Here is a 24,769-nt window from a genome sequence, read left to right as displayed (position 1 = left end):
TTGATGGATTTCTCATCTTCCAAAAAACCTGTCACTTCTTGCATATGTCAATAAAAGAGTTGCTCTTTTCCTGTAAGACAAACAAACCCTCAAATTACTTCAGTTATAAGAGGTCATTTAAATGAAGTTTTCATGGGTCTGCTAATAACCCTTTTCTACTCCATGTACATTTAACAATTTGGTATTTTCTTCATTAAGGCAAGCAATTCTACTTTCATTAATAGTAGAGATTTAATCTGAAATCTTTCTGGCAGATTATGTCAACACAGTAACATCAGTTGAGTTCAAATGCTGAGTATAGTTAAGCCTGACCTCTACATCTCAAAAAACTCCAGTGTCTTTCAGGACAAATGCAACCCACAGCCCACTAGCTGTAACAACAGCATCTCCCTTGTACAAGTCACTCTAGGCAGCTGTCTCCATCTGAACATATGGCTTTCACTCACAGATGGGCATATACTCCAGCAGTGACTTCAAAAATTCTGAACTAGGGAAGTCTTAAGATGGATAAGAAATGCCTGAATACTCAATTCAGTGCCAACTGCTGACAACGACCTGCTCCTAAATACAAGCTCAGTGACATGTTGTAGGATTGCCTGTCATCATAAATTTATTTGGAGGCCTCCTTCTCCCCCTTTTAAGCACCATTCATTTAATTTACAAATCCATCTCACCAATCCCTCTCGTTTCTATGCAGAAAAATGGGTGACATGGGATCAGTCAACACACTGGAACTTTCCCATGTAGCTAGAGAATCTGCTGCATGAAGAAAACAGTGCAGAGAAAAGAGGATGGATAATAGAATACCTGAACACCGCTTACTGTTCAGTAAATTAAGTGGTTTTACACACTCCACTGAAAACAAATCCTGAATAATGGTATCATCTGGATACAAACATTCTACTATCATTTCTGGTGCTGCTCTACCAAAAGAGTACTGTCTTTAGATTACTTGTTATCAGGACGCCACCAGCAAAACTGCACAGATATCGACCTCAGAACTTATCTTAGATATCCTGGGAACAACAACATTCAGGTAATTTCTCACTATCATGTCAGCTCTGCTACAGGATGTCCTTAAATTTAGACTGTAAGCCTCCCACCATTCCAGAAATCACAAAGGCTACGAGGATGATTTTTGATTTATTTTTAATTTTTAACTAATTGGAACATCTGATAAGATCTGATCAAAGAGACACAGCTTTCACAGCCTCCCCAAACCAATCTTTTCTCCACTGTGAGGGTGACCAAGCACTGCAGCAGACTATGCAATCTCTCCACAGAGAGGTGGTGAAGTCTCTGCCTGTGGAGATACTCAAAACCTGACCGGACACAATCCTGGGTAATCTGCTCTAGCTGACTCCGCTCGAGCAGAGGTGTTGGACTAGGTGATCTCAAGAGGTCCCTTCCAAACTATATGATTCTGGGAAATTTATTAAAAGCTACTGAAAACATGCTCAGGAAAGAAAAAAACAAACAAGCAGAAGAAGCCCCAAACCCAAAACAAGGCTGTAGATTATAATTCCGTCTCATCACTAAACAGATTAGAAAGAAACAGCATGTGGAAAACACTGTTTGCATCAAAACTAAAGCTGTTTGTATTTGTCCTATAGGCTTCCTGCTATTAATCAACTCGTTCTCTACTTCATTGTGGAATGCTCAAACTCCGATATCCAGTCTCAATAAGCAAGGTGTCACACAAAGCAGGCAATTTAACATGACAGACTGATGTCACCGTATTGCACCAGAAATCACTGCCTTTTATGGATAAATTAGTTATGAATTTATCTTCACTTTTTCTTTGATTCCAAGTGCCTTCTCAGATTACATGGTCAAGAGTCATGGATCATTTTTCCTCCAATCTACATATTATAAAAAGCGTTAAGAAAAACCCGTAACAGGCTCAATCATTTTACAGGGTATTGGGCTCAGACTATTCTCTTTTGAGATAAACCCTCTCCCAGACAGAAAAACTGTTTATTCAGCATCACTGTTTTAAGAAGAGCTATACACCAATGAGCCCTGCACTCCGAACAGAGACCTCTATTTCCACGTTGACTAATCAGTCCTGTATTTCATGAAACTCTCACTAGTAATGTTTTCCAAGAGATGCAGCTAACTCAGAAGAGGAAATAATGCAGGACTTAGTCTCATGAAATTTCTGTAGTTAGTGGGTTTTTTTTCTTCTGATTTTGAAGTGTGTTTATCACTCCTCATTCCTGAAATTCAACATGTATCTTTTCACACTAATAGTGAGACCTGAAGGTAAGATCCATTAGATGACAGGTCGAGGCAAATCTAAAGCATTCCTGGGTAAGATTCAGCTTCTATTCTATTCACAGATTCTTATATTTGGATTACCATACAGAAAAACTTAACATCTCCAAGTGCTTCGATCTTTTCATAGAAAGTGACTAGCCAGGTACGGTACATATGCCCCACACATAACATTTTTATTTCAGTATATGGCAATGGGATTTCTAACAAAGCTCAAAATACTTTAACCGAGATCTTACAAAGGTCTTGGAAACAACGGTAATTTTTTCCTCTTACTTGCCAATCATGAAACCACCTAGTGAAAAGCAAGCTGGTATATCCATGCTGGCATACAAAATACATCTCAAGACAGTCCACATCCAAAGAACGTCTCTGTTTAATTCACATTAATACACCCCCAAACTCCCAAATTACTAAAAAAACAATGTCTACACTAGAATTCCATACTAGAATACGAGTGGCTAATTTTATCCTATATTAAAGCCAAAACATTTATTCTAGTCAATTCAGAAGAAAAAAAATACGGACTGTCTCTGACCAAGTTTCATACCTATAATGTGGAACTAACTTCTGAAGTATGACTGGCAAGCTAATAATATCATCTTTATATACTAATGAGATCAGTATACTTGCAATACCCTTTTCAACACTGTCTCCAAGCTCACACAGCAAATTCATCAGCCGTTGCTTTCTTTCATTAACAGGATTTTTTTTCTTTAGCTTCCTACTCAACCATCCATACTTCGTGCTTAAGACATCAATAGTAGTAGCTAAGGGAAACACTTTATGCTACTCTTATACAACATCCTGACTAATAACACTTTGTAATTTACCCATCCCCTTTTGCAGATGAATAGAATTAGCAAACTCACTGCTTTTTTATCTGTGTGATAAACTAGCATACGCAGGTGGGGGCTTACATAAAGCACAGAAAAGACTTTAATAGCAGTCCTCGCAGTCAGTGAAATACTCTTATTTCTAAAGACAAGACTATATATAACTGGATACACTTATGACATCATCCTACAGACATAGATCCTCTAGCCCCAAACCAATCTCTTAAAACACATGCAACCCATCTTGGTTTACACCAGCTTTTACTACCCTTCTTTCCCTCTACCCAAATTATTTGCCATTTAGCCATGTCATGAGCAATTTCAGAGTTCATTTGTCCACTGATTTCATTCTGGGCAGTGTCCTCCTTTACCTACATCCATGGTGAAAAGTGGATATATCAACAAAACTTGTCACCCTTAGAAACTCCAGGGATGGGGGGGGGGGGGGGGGGGGAAGTTAGGAATTTCAGGAGTTGTAACTTCCCTATCTGCAGGCAGGTTTTCAAAAAACTAAATCTTTCATCTTGAGGACAACTGTAACAGTAAGATATAAAAAGTCAGATCAGGGAAGGCTGATTACTGTCATATATTAGTTTAACTTTGTTTTTCAAAAGCACAGAAATCCAAAAAGTTTAAAACTGTCTCCAATTGTGGCCAACACAGTAGCCATCTGGACATACTTCTACAGGACAGGAATGCTATTTCTAGAACAACTACACCCTGATGGCCTCAAAAGCAGCCTACTATGTAGCCTTGTTTGATATTTTAATGTTTATACCCAAGAATGTTTTCCCACACTTGGTGTATGGAACGCGAAGCATTAGATTTTTTTTTCTCTTAGCATACGAAGTGCTTGAGGATTATTTAATCTCAAACATTAAGGTCACACTCCTGGATATCATTCACATTCATCATTCATTTCTATTCCTTTCTCCCCAGCAACACAGACCAGAGATAGTAACAACACAAATTGCCTTAAGCTCATTAATAGTTTTGCAGTGAATGCTGATGCATGGACCAGCTAAACACTGGAACCAGACTTTCATCAAGCCAGAAATTTATCAAGATTGTTCTCTTCTATTTCAAAAAGACAGACATGGAATTCACACAGAATTCCAAACCTATGTACTGTGATTTCATAGTAGAAACCTTTGATATGATTTCATACCGACTTTAAATTTGGAAACATACCGAATCTTTTTCCAGAAAACAAAGAAAAAAACCCTTTTCCTTTGTATGGTACTTGTCACACTAAGATGCTAAATACCAGCTGGGGAAGTTATGTACAAAAGTAACAGAGCTCAACTGCACAATCTGTCTTTTGGAGCTTTTATCAATTTGGCGGGCTTATCAAATGACTGTTTTTATAACTTCACTTAATACGAAAAAAGCACTTACTGGCTTTTCAAGCACAACTGGATGATCAGGAAGAAACTCTGGCTTCTTTTGAGACACAGAAACACTTGAAAGTTTCAGAAGGAAATCTCTGCTGTATTTGATCCTTTCTGTGAATATATAAAATTACTAAGTTCAACATCATTCTTTAAGGCATTAAGGTTGGGAATTCAGAGAACTGATTTGGTTTCTTTCAGAAGGATGGACATGCTGCATTTGGAATATAAAAATCAACATTAAAACCAGCAGTAATTTAAGTCTGACCTTGCATCAGGACAATCTGTAGTAAATTACAGAGCATTTCACTTTACCTCTATCAAATTGACTTAGTAAATACTGAGGACTATTCCAAGCTAATAGGGGTTTGTTGTTTTAATACAAAAGAAGACAAAAAGGTCAATACAACCTTACACTACAGACAGACTCCCCATATCCTGTTCTAATTAACAGAAGCATCAAAAACTGGTCTTGAAATCCTACAAGAAAATCTTTTTATAATACATACCAAAGTGGCACGTTCCTGTTGGACAGATAACCAAAACTGAGCATCTCTTTTCTCGGAGCTATTAAGTTGATGTCTTTCAACAGGTAAAAGTAATTATGAGATCTGCTGCATGTAAACTGGCAAATTGATTAATACCAATTAAATAGTTTTGAGCATTTTATACTGCATCAATGAGAGTCAAGGGCTTTGCTTAGAATGTGCATTCTAACATTCGAGTTTGTACCACTTTCTCTACTCTAGCATAGCCTGAGCTATAACATGTCTACCCACATCTGTATTTTAAGCTGATATTCTTAAACAAGAGGGAAGGAATTCAGTAAAGAAGAGACAAACCTTATCTCTCGTCCTTGGTGACAAACTTTGTTCCCTTAGGAATTAGAGGCCTCCTGTAGGACTGTTACAGTCACTTGATATTGACTACAGTTTTCACTTGTTTTGTGAATAAGAGAGGCCACAAAGTCAACTATGAACAGGATTTTTTCCTACCTTTGACCACAAGTGATTGTACTAACTGCTGAACCTATGTGAGTGCATGAGAATAATTTTAAAAAGAATAGCTTAAAGAACATGAGCATACTTGAAAACTTATGGCTTGGGGTTTTTTTCCATTGTTTAAAAACGTATAAAGAAGAGGACTTCTGTAAGGCTTTGACACAGACCTGACAACATCCTTCTCTCTGATTTGGAGAGATATTGATTTGATGGGTGATTGTTCGGTGCATGAGGAATTAGCGGGATGGCTGCAGCCAGAGGGTAGTGGTCAATAGCGCGATGTCTAGATGGAGATCGGTGACAAGTGGTGTCCCTCAGGGGTCCGTATTGGGACCAGTGCTGTTTAATATCCTCACCAGTAACACAGACAGCGGGATCGCGTGCACCCTCAGCAAGTCTGCAGATGACACCATGTTGAGTGGTGCATTCAAGACGCCTCAGGGACACGATGCCATCCAAACGGACTTGGACAAGCTCAAGAAGTGGGCCCGTGTGAACGTCACGACGTTCAACAAGGCCAAGCGCAGGGTTCTGCACATGGGCTGGGGCAACCCCTGGTATCAAAACAGGCTGGGGGATGAAGGGATCGAGAGCAGCCCTGACGAGAAGGACTTGGGGCTACTGGTGAACAAAAAGCTGGACATGAGCCACCAATGTGCGCTCGCAGCCCAGAAGGCCAACCACATCCTGGACTGCATCAAAAGCAGCATGGGCAGCAGGTCAAGAGAGGCAATTCCAGCCCTCTGCTCCGCTCTGGTGAGAGTCCAGCTGGAGTCCTGCATCCAGCTCTGAAGCCCTCAGCACAGGAAAGATCTCGACCTGTTGGAGCAGGGCCAGAGGCAGGTCACAAAAACGATCAGACAGATGGAGCACCTCTCCTGTAAGGAAAGGCTGAGAGAGCTGGGGCTGTTCAGCCTGGAGAAGAGAAGGCTGCAGGGAGACCTCAGAGCAGCCTTCCAGTACCTAAAGGGGGCCTAACAAGAAAGATGGTAACAGGTTTTCTTGTACGGCCTGTGGCGATAGGACAAAGCGTAATGGATTTAAACTGAAAAAGGGTAGATTCAGACTGGGTATAAGGAAGGAATTTTTTACAATGATGGTGGTGAAATGCTGGAACAGGTTGCCCAGAGAGGTGGCAGCTGCCCCATCCGTGGAAATAGTCAAGGTCAGGTCGGATGGGGCTCTGAGCACCCTAATCTAGTTGAAGATGTCCCTGCTCATTGCAGGGTGTTGGGCTAGATGATCTTAAATGTCCTTTCCAAATCAAACCATTCTATAATTCTATGATTCTAAGAGAATGCAAGGAAGTGACTGAGACAGCAGTAAAAAGCACTGAAGAACTGTAGAGAGAGATAATTAAAGGCATACTACCACTGAACAGCTATAAAATGGAAAATATTATCTAGAAATAAATACAGGTACAACTGGAGACTAAAATGGAGTTCCAATGGAAATTTCATGGTGCAATGGAAGCAGGTGGGAAGACTTCTTTGTAGCCAGTAGCTTAACAATAGGACCTCTAAAGTTATGTTACTCTGAAGGAAAGGATTACAACAATAAACAAACAAAGAAAAGCCCTCTGAAAACAAGTGTTGGAAAAAGTTTGACATTATGGACAAATGTGGAGTAGACTCACAAAGGCATCACAGAGCAACTACCCACTAAAAAGATCCAAAGTGATGGCTTATACAAAGACTAGGATCTCATGAGAAGCCATTTAAGATATGTAGAATGCAATAGTCCCTACGCATCACATGCAGTATCAATGAGAAAGGATCAGAAAGCCACAACCAGACAGTCAGAACTTCATGAGTCTGACACCAAACTATACCCAAAGAACAGAACAGTATTATGTTTACCAAGATGAAGAATAAAAGAAATGAACCTGAAAGGGAATACATGGAAGACTTACTTTCAAGTCTGTAACACACGACACTGTAGAATTACTGCTCAAGAACCCGGGTGATGGTAACCTCAGACTGAGTAAAAATAGGAAAGGCTCAATAAAACTTCACAGAATTTTTTTCAATTCTTGAGTACTAAGAGCAACAGAACAAATCAAGTCTCCAGAGATTACTTAAGGATTGGAGATCTAAGATGTCTTATTACAGGAAGACATTATTAGAAAAAATTATGTCAATGAACTGATGACCTAACATGGATTACTGTCACAGTTCCCGTGATATGTTTAAGAATGAAGAAATAGGCAGGAAGCGGTGCAGAGGAGAACACATTTGGAATCTGACATTATCCCTTAATGAAAAAAAGAGTAAATGTTTGGTTTGCTTAAACTACCAAACCATGACAAAAACACTATTACGCTTTATGAGTACTGAGTGACAGGCAGTACAGAAAGAAAAGCATAAGGAGCAAACCTTAAGGACAGTGTTTACACAAGGACAAACTGTCCAGGACTAATTATGAAAGAAATTAAATGATTTCTAACCATGAGAAAATTAGTATTTCAGAAGCACTGTAGTAAGAGCAGGAAAAGGAAGCCAAACTAAAAGGAAGCTGGAGAGCAGCTCTGCGGAGAGGGACCTGGGTGTCCTGGTGGACGACAGGTTAACCATGAGCCAGCAGTGTGCCCTGGCTGCCAAGAAAGCCAATGGGATCCTGGGGTGCATCAAGAAGAGTGTGGCCAGCAGGACGAGGGAGGTTCTCCTTCCCCTCTACACTGCCCTGGTGAGGCCTCATCTGGAGTACTGTGTCCAGTTCTGGGCTTCCCAGTTCAAGAAGGATGAAGAGCTACTGGAGAGAGTCCAGCGGAGGGCTACAAGGATGGTGAGGGGACTGGAGCATCTCCACTACGAGGAGAGGTTGAGGGAACTGGGCTTGTTCAGCCTGAAGAAGAGAAGGCTGCGAGGGGACCTTATAAATGCCTACAAATATCTGAAGGGTGGGTGTCAGGAGGATGGGGCCAAGCTCTTTTCAGTGGTGCCCAGTGACAGGAAAAGGGGCAATGGGCACAAACTGAAGCACAGGAAGTTCCGTCTGAACATGAGGAAGAACTTCTTCCCTCTGAGGGTGACGGAGCACTGGAACAGGCTGCCCAGGGAGGTTGTGGAGTCTCCTTCTCTGGAGATATTCAAGACCCACCCGGACAAGATCCTGTGCAGCCTGCTGTAGGTGACCCTGCTTCGGCAGGGGGGTTGGACTAGATGACCCACAGAGGTCCCTTCCAACCCCTACTATTCTGTGATTCTGTGAACTACTGAATTCTTAAATTAACTGCATGCAATAGTCTTAAAGATAACTGACCCCTGCATCAGGCTAAAGGATGTAACTCAAACCTGTACGTCTACATACAGAAGCAATTTACACAAAAACAGGATTTTGTGTGAAGAAATTTTTTTATGCTCAGGGTTTTTTTTCTGCTGGTTGGTTTAAAAAAAAAAAAAAAAAAAAAAAAAAGATGTAACTATACATGCAAGCAAGTCTACTAGTGGAGGCTTCCTACCTCAGTTAGGGCCAAGTTTTACACTTTCTCTAGAGTGTTATGTGAAAAATAGAAAGGTTTCATATTGCTCTCAAATTGTGGTATAGAAGGAAGCCAAACTCTCAAGGCACTGGCTAATCAGAAAAAAATACAGGCAGCCCACATGTCTTTGAAGCTCAATTATCTTCCATTCAGAAAACACAATTCTGACACAGATCTCCATGCAATATTTTACCTTTTTTTGCTTCTGATTCATGCTGGTTTTGTTGACAGGGCATCATAGTTTGATTTAAGATCTTCACTTCAGTCATTTCAGATAACTAAAAAAAGGAGGAAAGCGTTAAACATTTTTTAATATACTTCCCAAAATTAAGTATGAAGCTTGTTTCCTTTAAACATATTAAAACAAGGATGTATGTTTCCAGGTTCCTTAGTTAAAAATAACAGTTGTAGCACAGTTTCAGTAATCAATTTTGCTTTAAAGTAGAAGAACAGTCTGCAAAGAAACAGTCTAGCACAAATTAAACTGTAGTCAGAAGTGCAGCTACTTATAACAGCTAATGGACATCTAACTTGAAAGATGAAGGTACTGCAAAATAACTGCCAAGAACTGTAAGCAGGAATACTGGTAATGTAAAATGCCTGAGAACTCTAATTTGAACCGGCAGAATGTTTGTCATTCTTGATTACATAAAATAAAGGAACAGTTCAACAACCTACAAAGCAATACAGGTAAGCACATTTGAGACAGCAATATTTTAGACAGAATTTCACAGTGCTATTGCTAGTTTCTAGAAAAGAACACAATTATCTCCTCTTTTTCTTATCTCACCCAGAACACAGCCAGAAGCTGCTACACTGGGCAATAATAAAATCAGGAAGGATGTTCCCTAAGACCAAAAAAAAAAAAACCAAAACTTGGATCTTCTCACTTAGCAAAAGGTTCCATAAGCATAAAGACCCAACATCTATAGTATAATGCCGAGTTCCTTCCAGCTGCCAAAACCTTCGAGTGTTTTGGAACTTGTTCAGGAAACAAGTTTACCCTCAACAGTTTGTCTTAGCTTGCAAAAGGCTACACAGGTGTGGCTGAGGAATTTTAATCTCATTCCAAGACAGATGTGGTGGGGGCAGAAAGGGAGCAGGAAGAACTGAACATTTTGGGAAGCATTTGTCAAAAGCAGAAGACATACTACTTTTTGGACAGAGACAGCAGTTAACATTTTGTACTGTAACTGCACCAACAGCTTTCATGGTGCACTAAGACTACAAATTGTGAAATGGCAAAATATTTCTTCAAGTTATCTACCCTGCTCTCACTTCCATTTTCTGTGGTTTAAATTTAGTTATCTTTTCCTGATTTGACTAAAACTTCTGGAGAAAAAAAAAACCTGAAAAATATAGGAATTTCAGAGAATCAAGTCATCAGAGAGCCATACTCCCAATTCTAACTGCTTTGTGATGTTCAGCTAGTCTTCACAAGTCTTAGCTATTCAAAGGTTCTTTCCAAGTACAAACAAGGATTTAACACATTCTCAAATCCATAAGAAGAAGACATGGATGATAAAGCATAATTTAAAGCAATATGCCAGACAACGCGACCACAATAGCTTTACACTTGTTCCTGCACCATCTCCCATCACACTCTCCTGCCAACTGCTTTATAATATCAAGAGTTGTATTACACATGGTTTTTGGCCCAAAACTTAACATTTGAGTATCACCACTTGCAACAATACTCTTATACGTGTTCCTATCTGAAATCCATCTGTAAAGAATGGAATACATCTATAAAGAATATCCCTAGAGCAGGGCACGTACTCCTGAAGCTCAACATCACTTTTAAATGGTAGTGAAGAAGTAGTAAATTAAAACTGACACTGGCTGATGGCAGACTTTTCAAGCCTCTCTCTCTACCTCACACAGGTCTGAGGTAGTGGACTCAATGCTCTCCAGACCCTTTGAAAACTGTTTCCATACCATGAAGGAATAAAAATTATTCTTTGCTCTAAATTATTCAATTAGGGCACAGTGAGTATTGAGCCACTTTCACTCTGAACACGGTTTGGTGAAAATTCCCTAGAATCAAGGCTAACATCTTACACACAAGCACTATCATTGTGCTCATTATTAGCAGTAGATATTCTCCACTTCCTCTAAGACTGAAGACTAGAAGTTGCAGACTCTAAGATCCTGAGATAGTAGTTTTAGTTCTGTAATTCATTGTTCTTTATCCTCGGAGTTGATCCTAACACTGACAAATTCAATGAAGACTAAAGAAATGCCAGACTTTCAGAAGACTCTTCAGTAAGTAACCCATATGATGTATTCTTCAACTACTAGTGCATGCAAACATCAGGGAACGGCATTCCTGAAACTCATACTTCTTAACACTTCTGACACTGCTGGTTTATAACATACAGATTCAAGAACACTCCTAGTTGGAAATATAGTTTACTTTTCTTTTGGTAACATAAAGGATGAGCTGACCTCCACTTTACAGCACTCCAGAAAACATCCCATCAACTTTGTCATGTACTGTTTATTTAATACTCACACAGTCAACCTTACTCTGCAAACATGCTTCAGTGTTGCTAGGTAATTCACTTTTAAGGTCTAATGCAACAGCTGATGCCAGGGAAGATAAGAGAAAACATTAAGAAAAAATATTTTAAACAGACTCCACATTTTTATTTTGTGGTACTTGCCACAAGAACATTACTGAAATCCAACTGCAAAGAGATTACACAGTCACTTATTCACAACTTAAAAGCTCTAAATCACTATGGGACCATTCTTCCATTTCTTCCATGAATTTTAAACAAAGTACAAATTTATCATGTCACTTAGCTTCTGTCCACATCATCACTGCTGTCACTGTTTTTCTGGCCAACAAAAATGTTTAACTTAACAGTAATAATAGCTGCAATACTGCAATATATAGAAGGCATACAGAGATTTAAAAAAAAAAAACAACAAAATACACACACCTGACATAAATACTGCATGATTTTTTTCTTAGCCTTTTTTTTGTTTGTTTTAAACTTGAATGAAAGCTAGATAAAAACAGTAAGGTGCAGAATATTGTACCTGCAATAAAACCGAAACAATAATCTATTTTTTAAACTGTGTATTTTATGTTTTCAACAGCAGGAGTCAACTAACCCAAGAAATCCAAATTTAACAGAGAAGCCTGATCCAGCTTTCTGAAGCCATAATTTCAGATGCCAAGCTAGAAGAACGACACCAAGAACAGTTCTGCATAAACCTAATGTAAACTCAGGTTTTATCACAGAAATGATCTAGTAAGATCAACACAAGGTATTTATACATCACTGTATTTTGACCAAATTAATCTAAAAAAAAAAATCTAAGTCACCTTACATGTCCTTGTTATTTCCTTCAAAGCAACTGAAGCTTTGGCAAAGTGAACTGTATCTTAGCCATGCTACTCACCTTGCTTAGAAGACAGATGATGCACAGGTCGGGCTGGCTGAAGGGATTTACCAATAAACTTTTTAGTTTCCTTTAACATTTTGAAGCATCACGCTTTAAAAAAGCAGCAGAAATCAATATAGAGCATTCAGTTTCACATACAGATGTTAAGTGCCAAAAGCAGTCTATCTACCACTCGTTAGTTGCATTTGACAAGAGGATATACTATTCTTTAGTATCTGGGCAGGAAAAAGAAGTAAGGCCTAACACAAGTTTTCTCAGATGACAGAATATGCCAAACAAAACTTGCATAAAGACATAATCAGACATATCTCTCATTTCTCCTTCCAATCGAGCTGCCCTAGCTTCTACTCAAAAAGATTTTTTTCCTGTAGGTATGTCTGTACGCTTGGAGAAAGGAGATGGGGACACATAATGGAAAAGAATGTATTTTCTAACAGTTAATTTAATTCAATGGGGGTTTAATTAATTAACATCAGTGTATCCTTTACAGTCTGCTGGCTGCACAGGAGTTCCTTATTCCTATCTCTCTCTATATAAACTTGCATAAATGGTTTTTAATATCTACTTCAGTTGAATTGATAGTTTTGCATCTTCCTGCTCAGTTTAGCTGCTGTAGAAGCACAAAAACTGCTAAGGTAATGCCGGATTGACAAATCTCCCACTATATGTAAAACAGAAGTTGTAATATCTCGATTTGTAATATCTACATCTTAATTCTTATCCTTCCTATCCCCCGCCTCCTTTGTCAACTGAGAGATTTCACGATCTGAAGGAACTTCAGCTTGTTTTAGAGAAAAAGAATAGCAGAAACAACAATCAACACAATAATAATGTTACTGAAATCCTGTTCTAAAAGACTCCACAAAACAATGGAAGAATTGTTGTAACAAAGAAAGAGTCAAAGAAAACTATCATGACTTCAAGAGTTAAAACTACTGAGATTATTACCCAATTCCAGTATGAAACAGGAAAAAAAGAAGTTAGGCTATTTAAAATATACTGCAGTACCACTCCCCACTTTAATTGGTCTTTGCATTGTAGGGGGTGGAAAAAGTAAAATAAATTACTGTGTCATAATCTTTTGAACAACGAACTTCTACTATATTCAACTAACAGTTTTTTAACTTAGCCAGTCTGAACCCATTTAGGTCTAGAAACCAACTGTTAAATGGTTACTGTCCAAATCAGAACAGTTGAGCTAAAGCTAGGAAAGAAGTTCTAGTTTGATTCCCTGGTTTTCCATTTTTTTCAATTTAAAAAAAGAAAGACTTGAAAGCTGTAGTCAAAGGCAACAATGAAAATTTCTGCAGGTGAATGAACTGAGACTGCTGGCATAGATGATATATTTAATTTTATCCAGATTAGGAATGCTTGTTTAACCCATATTTATACTACATACTAAATTTCCACATAAAGTAATGCAGTAACGATCACTGCATTGGGAGGTTATAAAAAACAAGTTTTCCTCCATACCCTGATTGTAAATGATCTGCATACACTTCTTAAAAAAAGGAAAAACTGTTTAAGACACTGGCTAGCTTCCACAAAGTAGCACACCTGTATTTTTTAACACGTTCTCCTGCTGATGAAAACAAGATGACTTACGGTGACAGAACAACAACGCAATTTGCACACCCACGCACCCCCAGTTTCCATGAGGAGGATGTTCTAAGAAACCACATACTCCCAAAGAAAGCAAAACAGAAGGGAGTATGAGAGGAAGAGGAGAGTTTGGGCAGGGGTGAAATCAAGTAGAGTGTTTTTAATAGCTCAATTTCCTCCTTTAAGTTGAAAGAAGAGGCTAGAAAAGATCTCAAGTTATCCAGCCCAACCTTCCAGATTAATAGCATTCTAGCCAACTAATATCAACAGATATAGAGGAAGATTAGTTGTAATAGGTAATAGCTGAGAAACAAACTGCTCCCAGGAGAGGCCCTGGTGCTGTGGGGTCATGTCTCGCACCCCATGTCCTCTGCCTCCCTACAAGGGCCACACTGCTGCTCAGGAGTTACTCCACCTAGTGAGCTGCCCACCAGGAAGCAAGCCCTCTGAGCACCAGAGGATTTCTGTATGACCTCTGGTTTTTTGAGGATATTAACAAGTTGGGACATTCCCAGCAGAAACCTTACAAGGGCCCATCAGAAACGTTCTCTGGAGGACTCTTTCCTGAACGCGTTAAAGAGAATTAACACAACCTTTGTGAACGCTCCCGTGAGCCCAGCAGTAACGAGGGACCGACCATCTCCCCTTGCCCACAGAGGCCCAGCACGGCTTCCCTCAGAGCTCCCACACACCCGCCACAACCCAGCGTCCCTCTCCGCCAGCCGGACAAGAGCCGCCACCCCCCGCCCGGTACTTCGCAAGGCGCTGCCCGGCCCAGCTCGGCCCGTCCCCTCGCCGCTCGCCGTCCCCTCCCGCCCCGCTCTGGGCCCAGTGCTGCCGCGGCCCGCCTCTAACAGCCTCGCAGGGCCGGTTCCCCCGCCGCGGGCCGCACCGCCTGCCCAGCACTGCTGAAAGGCGCCGGCGGGGCCGCGCTCCCTCCGCGGCGGGCGGGGCCTTCGCACGCAGCCGCGTGCCAGGCGGGGCCGCTTGCCTGTCGCGGGCTGGCGACGGCCGTTAGCGGGGGCTGGTGCGGCCTCTCCCCGCTGCCGGCGGAGGGGGTGCGGGGTAAAAGGATGCGAGTCCTCCGCTGCGAGGGAGAGGCCGGGGGTCGGCGTGAGGGGGCGGCGGCGAGGCCGGGGCGCTTAGCACTGCAGCACTCGACGGTGGCTTCTGATCTCAGTAGCTACAGGGCCCGTGAAAAGTGCGGTTCAGAAGTCGGCTTGCGTCTGGCTGATTTCCTGGCTGAACAGAAAGCACTTTTCCACATACTCTTTCTCCCCACCTTGGTTGGTAGTTAATGAGATTTCCACACTCTTTTACAAATCAAGTCTGTTTTTCTTTAGAACTCTGTCCTGCAAGGTGTAGTTGTGTTTCATCAGGGCCTTGCAGTGGAAATCAGGAGCAAAGTAAGTGACTTTTGAACACAGCTGTGAGGCCTCCACAACTAGGTTCATCCACAAAGAAAAAGAAAACCCACAGGCCTGAGGAAGCTGCCTGGTGTGGTTTGTGGAGAACAGCCCTTGACAACCTGCCCAATGGCACCAACCAGTTAGACAGATATGAGGGACTAGGGAAGGGCCACTGGCTTTTCGTTTATGTAAGTGATGGCATCCGGCATATTTTGGAAATTAAAATGTATTTTTTCTTACAACGTGTAATCAACAATAACAATGGATACACCCTGCTAAATCCCAAAGGGGCAGACTAGAATTCCCTGATGTTAATATGCTAGATTCCGTGGTCAACCTTACTTCTATTACCTGTGTACACATAAATGACAATTCCTTAGCTTTTTTATTAAACTTTCTGGTTTTTAATTTTTTTTTTTAATATTTCATAGCACCCACTTAACTCTGACTCTAGAGGTTTAGAACAGATAGGTAACATCAAGTATGAAAATCATATAAATAGCAAATACTTAGGTATTTAATTATTAATATCCAGTGTTCAGATTTGCAATTCTAGTTTGTTATCTATAAAGACTTCTTTCCACCAAGCATCTTGGCTCTTGTTTGCTGCAATCTCTGAATTTTATTTTTCTTAAGTCAGGTACACAGCGTTGAATACTGTCCCTGAAATAGAGGCTAATACAGTGATATTATGCTCCTGTAGTCTTCTCTTGTAACACATCGTCTTCCAGTTAGTTTCCCAAACTGTTCGTGCATGGTGCACCATGACATTCTTTTTGCAGGCACTGATGGAGTATATTTCTATTCTCGCTAACCCACCTGCTGCCACTTACAGTCTGGTTTCAAGTAATTTCTCCCAAGTGAATTAGTTTATACTCAAGACATACCACGTTTCTTCTGACCCATCATCTATTCTCACAAGATTATCATGTAGAACAGTTGCTCCCCTATTCATGTCAACCATTTCCCTTAGCTAAATCAGCACTAATTATCAGTTATTAATATTTAAGTGCACATATGTATTCAATATCTGCCGCTACTCCAGAACAGTAACTGACAGGAAAGTCAATGGGGCAACCAAGATAAAGGTATGGTTTTTCATGGGGCTGTTGTGGCTTCTGAAAGAAGGTTCTGTGAACCACATTTGCTCAGGATCAACAGAACCCTTTTGTGGCTGACATATCAAAATGGTATCATGTACAGTGACATAGAATTACATATCCTTCCAGTATTTTTGCAGATTTAAATATGGTAAGGAAGAATTAAACAGTAAAAAACCTCACTTGTTTATTTCGTAGGGGCGATAAACTGCGGTGCTGCTTTTAATAGATAAGGGGGGAGGGAGAAGGGGCAGGAGCAGAAATAGGGCAAGAAGAGAAAGAAATGGAGCATGCCAGATATTTTGAAAGCTTGTCGCTTCTGGGCCTGCTGGGAAGATTGGAATATTAGGGTTGGTAATGGCTATTTTTTCAGGTGCTGACCGTCCCAGCAGGACTAGTTATCGCCTCACACGCTGCCACCCATGACTTGGCAATACCAGCAGTAGCAGTGAGGCCAGCTTTCTAGCAGTCTGGTGTAGGCAGAGGGAGTGCTGGACCGCAGCCATTTTGCAGGTCCCAGCAACCTGCTGTCTTGAGCAGCTTTGCCTGTGCCTAGAGAGAATCCTGCTCCTGATTGTGGGAAATTAAAACAAAAGCTAGTATTTTTTTCTGCTTTATCAATTGTCTCCAAGTTTGCCTGGTGCTGGTAATTACTCTACTGGAAATTTCTGCTTCATTTGGTATTGTTTATGTTCTTACATTACATGATAAGAATCTAGTGTTCTCTCAAATACCTAATATATACAATAATTAAAGAGCCAATGAGAGGTCGCGCCAAGACAGATTTATTATATATAGCAAAATATAAATATTAAAGTTTTTATTGCTGTGTGAACAAAATGCATATATGTAGAAAAAAACCACCCCCCAAAAAAATGGCTTTTTCTCCTTGGCAAACTAATCAGATAAATTATTTGTTTTTTTTAATGTATTGCTTGTGCTCGTAAAGGCTGTAGATTGCAGAAAGCCACACAGTCATGCTTACTCCCTTGACTAGATATGGTTCAGGAAAACATAAAACATTTATGAATGACAATATCAGTATTGCACGTGAACAATTTCACATCTAAATGAGCGTGTAATTGTAATTGCACATGATTTTAGTTTTGTCGTAGATGGCAGTTAATAGCAAAGTAATGACTTTGAGGTGAAATGAAAGGACTCTTGGGTTAGCCTGGGGGCAGACTTGTAGTTGCAAGTTTAAAAACCCATTTTCAGTGTAATTTGACATTCAGTTGTGTAGCCAAATGTAGTCAGCCTATTTGCAAATGTAATTGTGATTTATTTAGCAGTACTTTTTTGGGAGACTTTTTTTTCTAAGGCCATTTTCAAAGTAATTTATTACAAAGCAAGAAAAGCATTATTTCCAGTGTCGTATGCTTTATTAGTCAGTCAATAGAACAAACACTGAGAGACAACAATGTCTGTGTAAATGTATATGTGTGCACACGATATTTATTGTACCCTTTTGAAGTGGCTGCTTCAGCTACTGACTTGTTCTGTGACAGCAGCACAGGGAAAGAATGCAAAAGCTTTTTTACCTGCTGTCCCTGAAGTTATACTATTTACTATACTGATACTGTTCTTTTAATAGATTTGAGAATTCAGAATATTAATCATGAGAATTAAAACCTTGTTCTTTTTGATTAGAGAAACTGCTGAATTAAAAATGGGAAGCTATTGCTGTATTTAGTGCTTACCATATGTAATTAAAAAGACATTTGAATGTTTATGATCAGCATATAATACTATGTGCATTAATATATGCAAATATATTTTCTTCACATACAAACCTTTTTTCACTTATGTCAACTGTCATGCTTCTCTTGGATTAGGATTGTGTATTTTTCTTCAAAATTAATTTTCTGGGATCATTAATTGTAACAGATCCTCAACATTTTTCTTCAAAATTTCTGATTTCTGTGAATTTGGAGAAAAATCTTGACAATATGCATCAAAGGCACCATACAAGTACCAAAAAATCTCCAATGGCAAATAAAATACATTGTATAAATAAATATATAGAAGACGTATCAAAATTAAACATTCATTATTTTGGGGAGGACTGCCTTGCTCATCTCTCATGACTCAGTGATGGCAGTACTGAATGGCAGAGGTTAATTACCACACCTAAGCTGAACAGTGCATTCAGGATGTACAAACTGAATATTCTCAATAAGTGCAGACACCAAACATCAACATTTCAAGTGACCGTATTTTGTAGGCTCTGAAAAACCACCTGCATGTCCTGCTTCTCGAAGGGGATCCCAGAGGCTGCTGGCAGGGGGGTTAACAGCAGAAACACCCATGGAACCGGTGGGCTCTGTTATGTCACAGGGTTTTTACCCCAGGAGCAGGATCTGCTCTTACTGCCTGGACCAGCACAGGTGCTGCACACTTCCCAGAGTTGCCCTTTTGATTTTGGTAGGCCAAACTGTGCCTGTGATGAAGGAACTAGCATGTGGAGGGCACATGTGAGATGCAGAGCTTTATTTTGCTCTGATTGCATTGAGTAGTGGCAGAAGATGCCATGGGACAGTTGATCCCTAGAGAAGGAAAACTGCTATACTGCAGCTAACAGCTTGATTAACTAACTTTGTATGTGAAGGAGGATATCATAAAGTATATCACATACACTTAGTAGCAGACAGATTTTTAAAAAAATCATGTATATTTCTCTTGTATGTTGTTATATATGCAGAGGGAAAGAGACTCATGCATATTTCATAGCCGATGATAATATCCTGGAAGAGCTCCATTTGCTTTGGGAGACTGGAATTCTGAAATCATGGCTTAATTTAGTGCAGGTTTTGCACATTTTTTCTGGGTTTGGGCCAGCATTTCACCTGTTATTTGTACAGATTCCTTTACTCTGAATTCTTACATCTGATATATCTATCATAGCTTTATTACAAGACCTAAAAATCTTTATATATGCTGGAGTTAGTCTCTGAATCTGAAAAGAAACTTCAAGAGAAATCAGCTCATGCTCCCAACAGAATGCAGAATTTTGTTTTCCAGTATTCCAGTCATGGGAATTGGGTTTAGTTCTTACTCTGATTGAGATTGTTGTCATGGCTTTTAATACCAGGAATATATATAGTGTCTTATGACTAAGACATTACTTCCTTTGGATTCAGACTAAATCAGCATGATTCAGCAAATGCCACCAAAACCTGTACTGATAAGTAAAGATACAGTAACAGGGATAGAAGAGTCAGGACGAAGAGCATAACAGGAAAAAGAAAGACCGAAGTTTGGAATGTGACACAAGGAAACACATATTAGCTGTGCAAAAGAGTGGTGATTATCATAATTACACATATTAAAATTATGCATTCATGTTTCTCTGGATTGAGATAATATCTCTTTATGTCACATCAGTGGAGAAAAGTGGTTATCAAAATTGTTGACAATTTTAGTTTACATGCCAAATAGGAAATACGATTTCAAGATAATAAAACTGTTACATGTTCAGATGCATGTACATACATATGAGGGTAAGAATGACCTAAATGAACATTAATCTCTTGTAAATGAATCCATTGTCATGCACCCCGGGAAATCAGATTTGCTTTGTCACCTTGAAATATATTGTTGTAAAATTACTATATGCAAATTACCAAATACTGGTATGGAATAATTCTGACCTCATTTAGCTTTTTCTAGATGCAACATATGGCTGATTTATAAGGGATCAGAATAAAGTTTCTTTCTTGTATTGCCATTTAAGTTTTAATTCACTTACAAGAGAAAGAGATTAATACTTCTATAGCTTTTAAATTAGTATCTGTTGTAAGTCAGTTCACTGTTCTACATGGTAGTGTATATCCAATAGCTTGTAATGATGAATTACCAAGACAGCCGTCAGTATAACTTTAGCATGTATTAATTTTTCTGCAATGTGTAATGTGTCATATCCGTTTCTGTGTTCTTCTATGTGCACGTGTATCAGGGTTTTAAAAGCTTTGTACGGCAAATGCACTTCCAGCCCTTTCTGTCTTTACACCTGTATGTATACTGCAGGACAGATAATGCTTCACGTAACGTCCAGCACACGCTCTAATCGTGGAAAAGGACAGAGAGAACTACTGCAGCTTCTTTCCAGTTCGCACTCCCCATTCTCTCTGGAAGCTGGGCAAGGAAGAGGCAGGGGACGAGCCTTGGTCTTGCCCTGAAACAGAGTCTGGAGTATACACCTGCCTACAGCACAGGCATCAGCTGGCTGCTGTGTGCGCTGCTGAAGGCAGTGACAAGGTCAGAACGTCATTCTGCATTTCACTGCGTGGAACTGGCATCTCTTGCCACGCAAACTAGCACGAGAGAACCAAGACAGCACATTGAAGTGATCTGAGAAATAGCAGTTAAGAGGAAGTAAGTCCAGCACTGGAAGTTCAGTCTGTCCACTTAGCTGCCCTTTCTCTGCCAGAAACAGCAGCATGATAGCATTAGTGAAGTAATGCCTGCCTGGGCAGGGACTCCTTGCAGTAGAAACTAGTTGCCAGAAGCAGGAAGGCTCTGGCAAGTGAAGACTTGCACTGGGGCGCACCAAGGGAAAATGAAAGCATTGTGTGGCTTGGCTTGGCATTGCCTACTGGAGATTACCCTGCTAACAGAAGCCAGAAACTGTACACTTTATGCTCCAATACACTCATCGTTTACTTAGTTAGCTAAGCTTGCCACTTCATTGTAGCCATGGACCCATCAAATTTCAGCTGTTTGCGTAACTCGGGACAGCAGGTTGTTCTGGCCAAGAAGGTTGTTTTTCTCACCCAGATGCTCTGGGTATTGTCCTGTAAATTACTGTGTGCCTTTTAAATTCTGACAAAGGTTGGGAAAATAACAGGTCACCAAACAGCAAATGAGAATAAGGAACAGGAGCAGGCCATAAACGAAAGAATTGTTGCTGTCATTAGCCAAATATAGGATTGATTAAAAAAACACAAAAAGGCAAAAATAGTGCCCAGAAACCCTACTCTGGAACTGAAACCATACAAGCACCACAGGGATCAAAATTAATTTGGTTTTTTGAATACGCAAAAGTCTCTTTTTCAGTATATGAATTGGAAAAAGAAGTCCACTGCCTGCAAAATGAACAGTTCAAGTCTTTGACTTCACTGAGAATAAGCACAGAACGTGGCCCCCTAACTGGCAAAACCCAAAGGATTTAAGAATCATCTTACTAAAAATGAAAAGGATACATTAAAAAGAAAAATCATAAAGTTCTCATTTCTGTGTAGGAAATACTGTTTGTTAATCAGTGCATATGCTTACAGAGGCATTTGGCCACACAAGGTAGTTACACAGGCTCTATTTTCAAAGGGTTTAAAAGTATTACAGTAATACTGTGCCTTGGTCTGCAAAAAATTATACCAGTACATCCTGTCTCTCTGTTTTGTATTTTTCTACTACAGTTTATAGTATCAGTTTTTAAAAAAATATTTTGGGATAAATATTTTTACAAAGCTTTAATCCAGATTTAATGTTTGTAAGTGTAGCAAAAGAAATTTGAAAAAAAAAGTCTATGTTTATACAAGATGCAGCAAAAAAATGACATTTTTCATCAAAGGTTGTAAATATAAGTGAGGTTTTTAGACAGGTATTTTACTTTTTACAGTGTCTTTTAACTGCCACTGCCAATTAAAACCAAGCTTTGTGAGAAACCTGAACTTTTCTGGAGTAGTCTTTTTACTAACATATTCACTGCAGTTTAATAAACAAATATAAGCATTTTCAGATTTATTTAGTTTTTGATCCAAAGTTTTTATTAAGCATGAAAACATTTAGGAAGCTTAGATTTTGAAGGGAGCCTTCTCCGCCATTCTTTGCAGAAATCTGTTACTACTCTTTGGAAATCAGTGGGAAGGAGAAACGAAGCAGGTTGTGAGCTGCTGCGACCCGCTCTCCACGCCCCCACAACCCCGGGGAGATAGGCGTGCGCTGGAAGTCACACGCCGATGTCGGTAGCCCGTTCTGAACATCAAGCGTCTGCTGGCCTGGGTCAGGAATTTTTTGTTCAGTCTGATCTCGCTGCTGGAAAGCGAATTTCTAAGGACTTCCGTGGTATCAGTCTCTTATCAGCAATACCATTTTTTGCAGGATAAGTAAATCCTAACTTTTCATGTCTTGCATCCAAGCAAACTTAGCAATATGGCCACCGTTGAAACTATATTATAGGTAGTTGTACTAAACAGAAAATGCTATATCACTCTAGCCAAAGAGTATTGAAGTGAAAGAAATGGTTATATTCATTAAAGCATATATTCCTCATCAATTTAGAAAAGATTATAGACTTAGAAAAATGACAGAGATTCCACAAATAATAATGAAATAGGAAACTTGGGGTTCAGTCGGCTCACATAAACATCTCATTAAATCAGCTCACATCAAAGCTTTCCTTCAAGCCAAGATTAGGATCTGCTGTTATTTGAAAATTCCATTCAAGCTTTCTAGCTCAGCCAGCCTGCGCGCTTACAAGTGTGAAACTAAGAGCAGATAATCCTAGTAGGGAAGTAAATTAAATTTCATAAATCTAAACATCTAAATTGTAAATTTTTGTTAATTTTCCTCTTCCTACTCCCCGAAATCAAATCAGTATTGGTGACAGCCCAATACACAATGCTGTATTAAAAATACACGGGCTATTTTGGGCATAACTAGATTATAAATTCTGCAATGGTAATACTGTCTTCTCTGTCAGTGCTAGGGGTTCTTGCTTGTATCACTGTACTGATGGCCGGCTACTGCCAGAGCCGGGCTCCTGTACCGGCGCAGAGAAGGGCAGTCTCACACCCAGCACAGTGGCCGCTGTCTGTGCGTGACAGAAAACATTGCTTTTCCCACATGCAGTGAAGCATGACATTGAATTCTCCACACTCTTGACCTGCTCTGTCTTCTTCACAATAAAAACGCTGGAAAATTCAACAGTTCGTTTGACAAAGCCTGAATAAGAGGAGGCAACCATATTCTTTCTATAATTCATAGGGTAGGAGAAATGGAAAGCTTTCATTTACTCTCTCCTAAAATGAGATACATCCCAAGCTTTCAGTTTGGATTTCTCTTTAAAATTTTTTTTTTTTTTTCCCCCAAGGTAATTGCACTAAATTTTTGTTTTAAACTACATTCAAACAGAAGGGTCTGCACAGTGGTTTTGTTCTGGTTTAATGACATTGGTTTTAAATCACTATATTTAACAGATTATGTTTTCTGCTTTTTACTTTAAAACAAAGAAAATAGGTTTATTCTCACTAATTTTTACTCTGGTAATCTGGAAAAAGCATTCTTGTTAAGCTTCCTCTCATAATACCAGAACTACATAGTGTCTTACGACTATGCCATTTCTGCTTTTGCAAATTAAGCTACAGTATGTTTGTACATCTGAGGTTTTGTTATCAGTAATAGCTGCTACGTTATATTTTCAAAATTTGGGAAGAAAAACCCATTTGTAAAGTTGTATCTTATTTTCACTAACAAACAGTCACAAACGGTGTTAATTTGCTGCAAGCCTACCAGTCAGTCTATTGCGTTTCACCTCTGATAATAGTGACAGGGCATTTTAAGCAAAACTGGAAGTATTTTGAATAGAAATGCAGATGCTGAGGATTTTTCAGGAAACCTACAGCATCTGTTCTGTTCAGTAATACATAAATGAGACCACTCCAGTGCTTTTCTAATCAGAATAAAATTCATGACCTTGGGGGCAGTTCTCACGTTAGCGCTGCGTAAGACAGTAGGTACACGGTGATGCTTACAGTGATGAGTGTTTCATCAGCCTTGTCAGGGCTGGTAAAGAGGGCTGTCTGCAAACCGACTTAGGAAGAGATTAGAGCAGAAGAATGATGAGGAACCGTTTTTGTGTTTGAGAGGGTGCGCACACATCAGATTTCTGAGCAAAATCTAAGCTATTTCGTAGCAGGCTCTGATTTTTTTCTTTGTTTTGTACTGTGCATGCATTTTTAAAAATTTTGCTTAGCTCCATTACCTTCCTAACATCCAGTTTAGGCAATCTAAATATAACATTAAACATTAGCTTTGTAGGGTGACATTTACTGATTTATAATTTAAAAACCGCAAAATTAAGATTGCCCTTGTAGTTCTTGTTTCTTAGTTGTTTTGGCCCATGGGGGGTGGATTTAATGCTGAAGTTTATATTGGCTCCCCCTTTCCCTGGGACATGTAGGGTGTCCCTGGGTGCTGTCAAGCTCAGCGCATTTCTCCAGGAACCCCAGGGTCACTTGATCACACGGCACAGCGCT

General features: G+C 39.7%; 1 protein-coding gene across 1 annotated transcript; it reads right to left on the bottom strand.

Annotated features, from left to right (window-relative positions):
- On the bottom strand, positions 1-12,479 carry C3H8orf88 (chromosome 3 C8orf88 homolog). The gene is made up of 5 exons (XM_075415238.1): positions 12,401-12,479; positions 11,502-11,572; positions 9,180-9,264; positions 4,512-4,618; positions 1-70 (listed from the first exon to the last, which is right to left on the bottom strand). Exons 1-5 carry the CDS (start codon positions 12,477-12,479, stop codon positions 32-34), a joined length of 381 nt encoding a protein of 126 aa, XP_075271353.1. The 3' UTR covers positions 1-31.
- Positions 12,480-24,769: the final 12,290 nt, after the last annotated feature.

Source organism: Opisthocomus hoazin, chromosome 3, assembly GCF_030867145.1.
Source record: "Opisthocomus hoazin isolate bOpiHoa1 chromosome 3, bOpiHoa1.hap1, whole genome shotgun sequence".
NCBI classification, from domain to species: Eukaryota; Metazoa; Chordata; class Aves; order Opisthocomiformes; family Opisthocomidae; genus Opisthocomus; species Opisthocomus hoazin.
The sequence above is the reverse complement of the archived record's forward strand: the minus strand, read 5'-3'. Positions and strand labels throughout refer to the sequence as shown.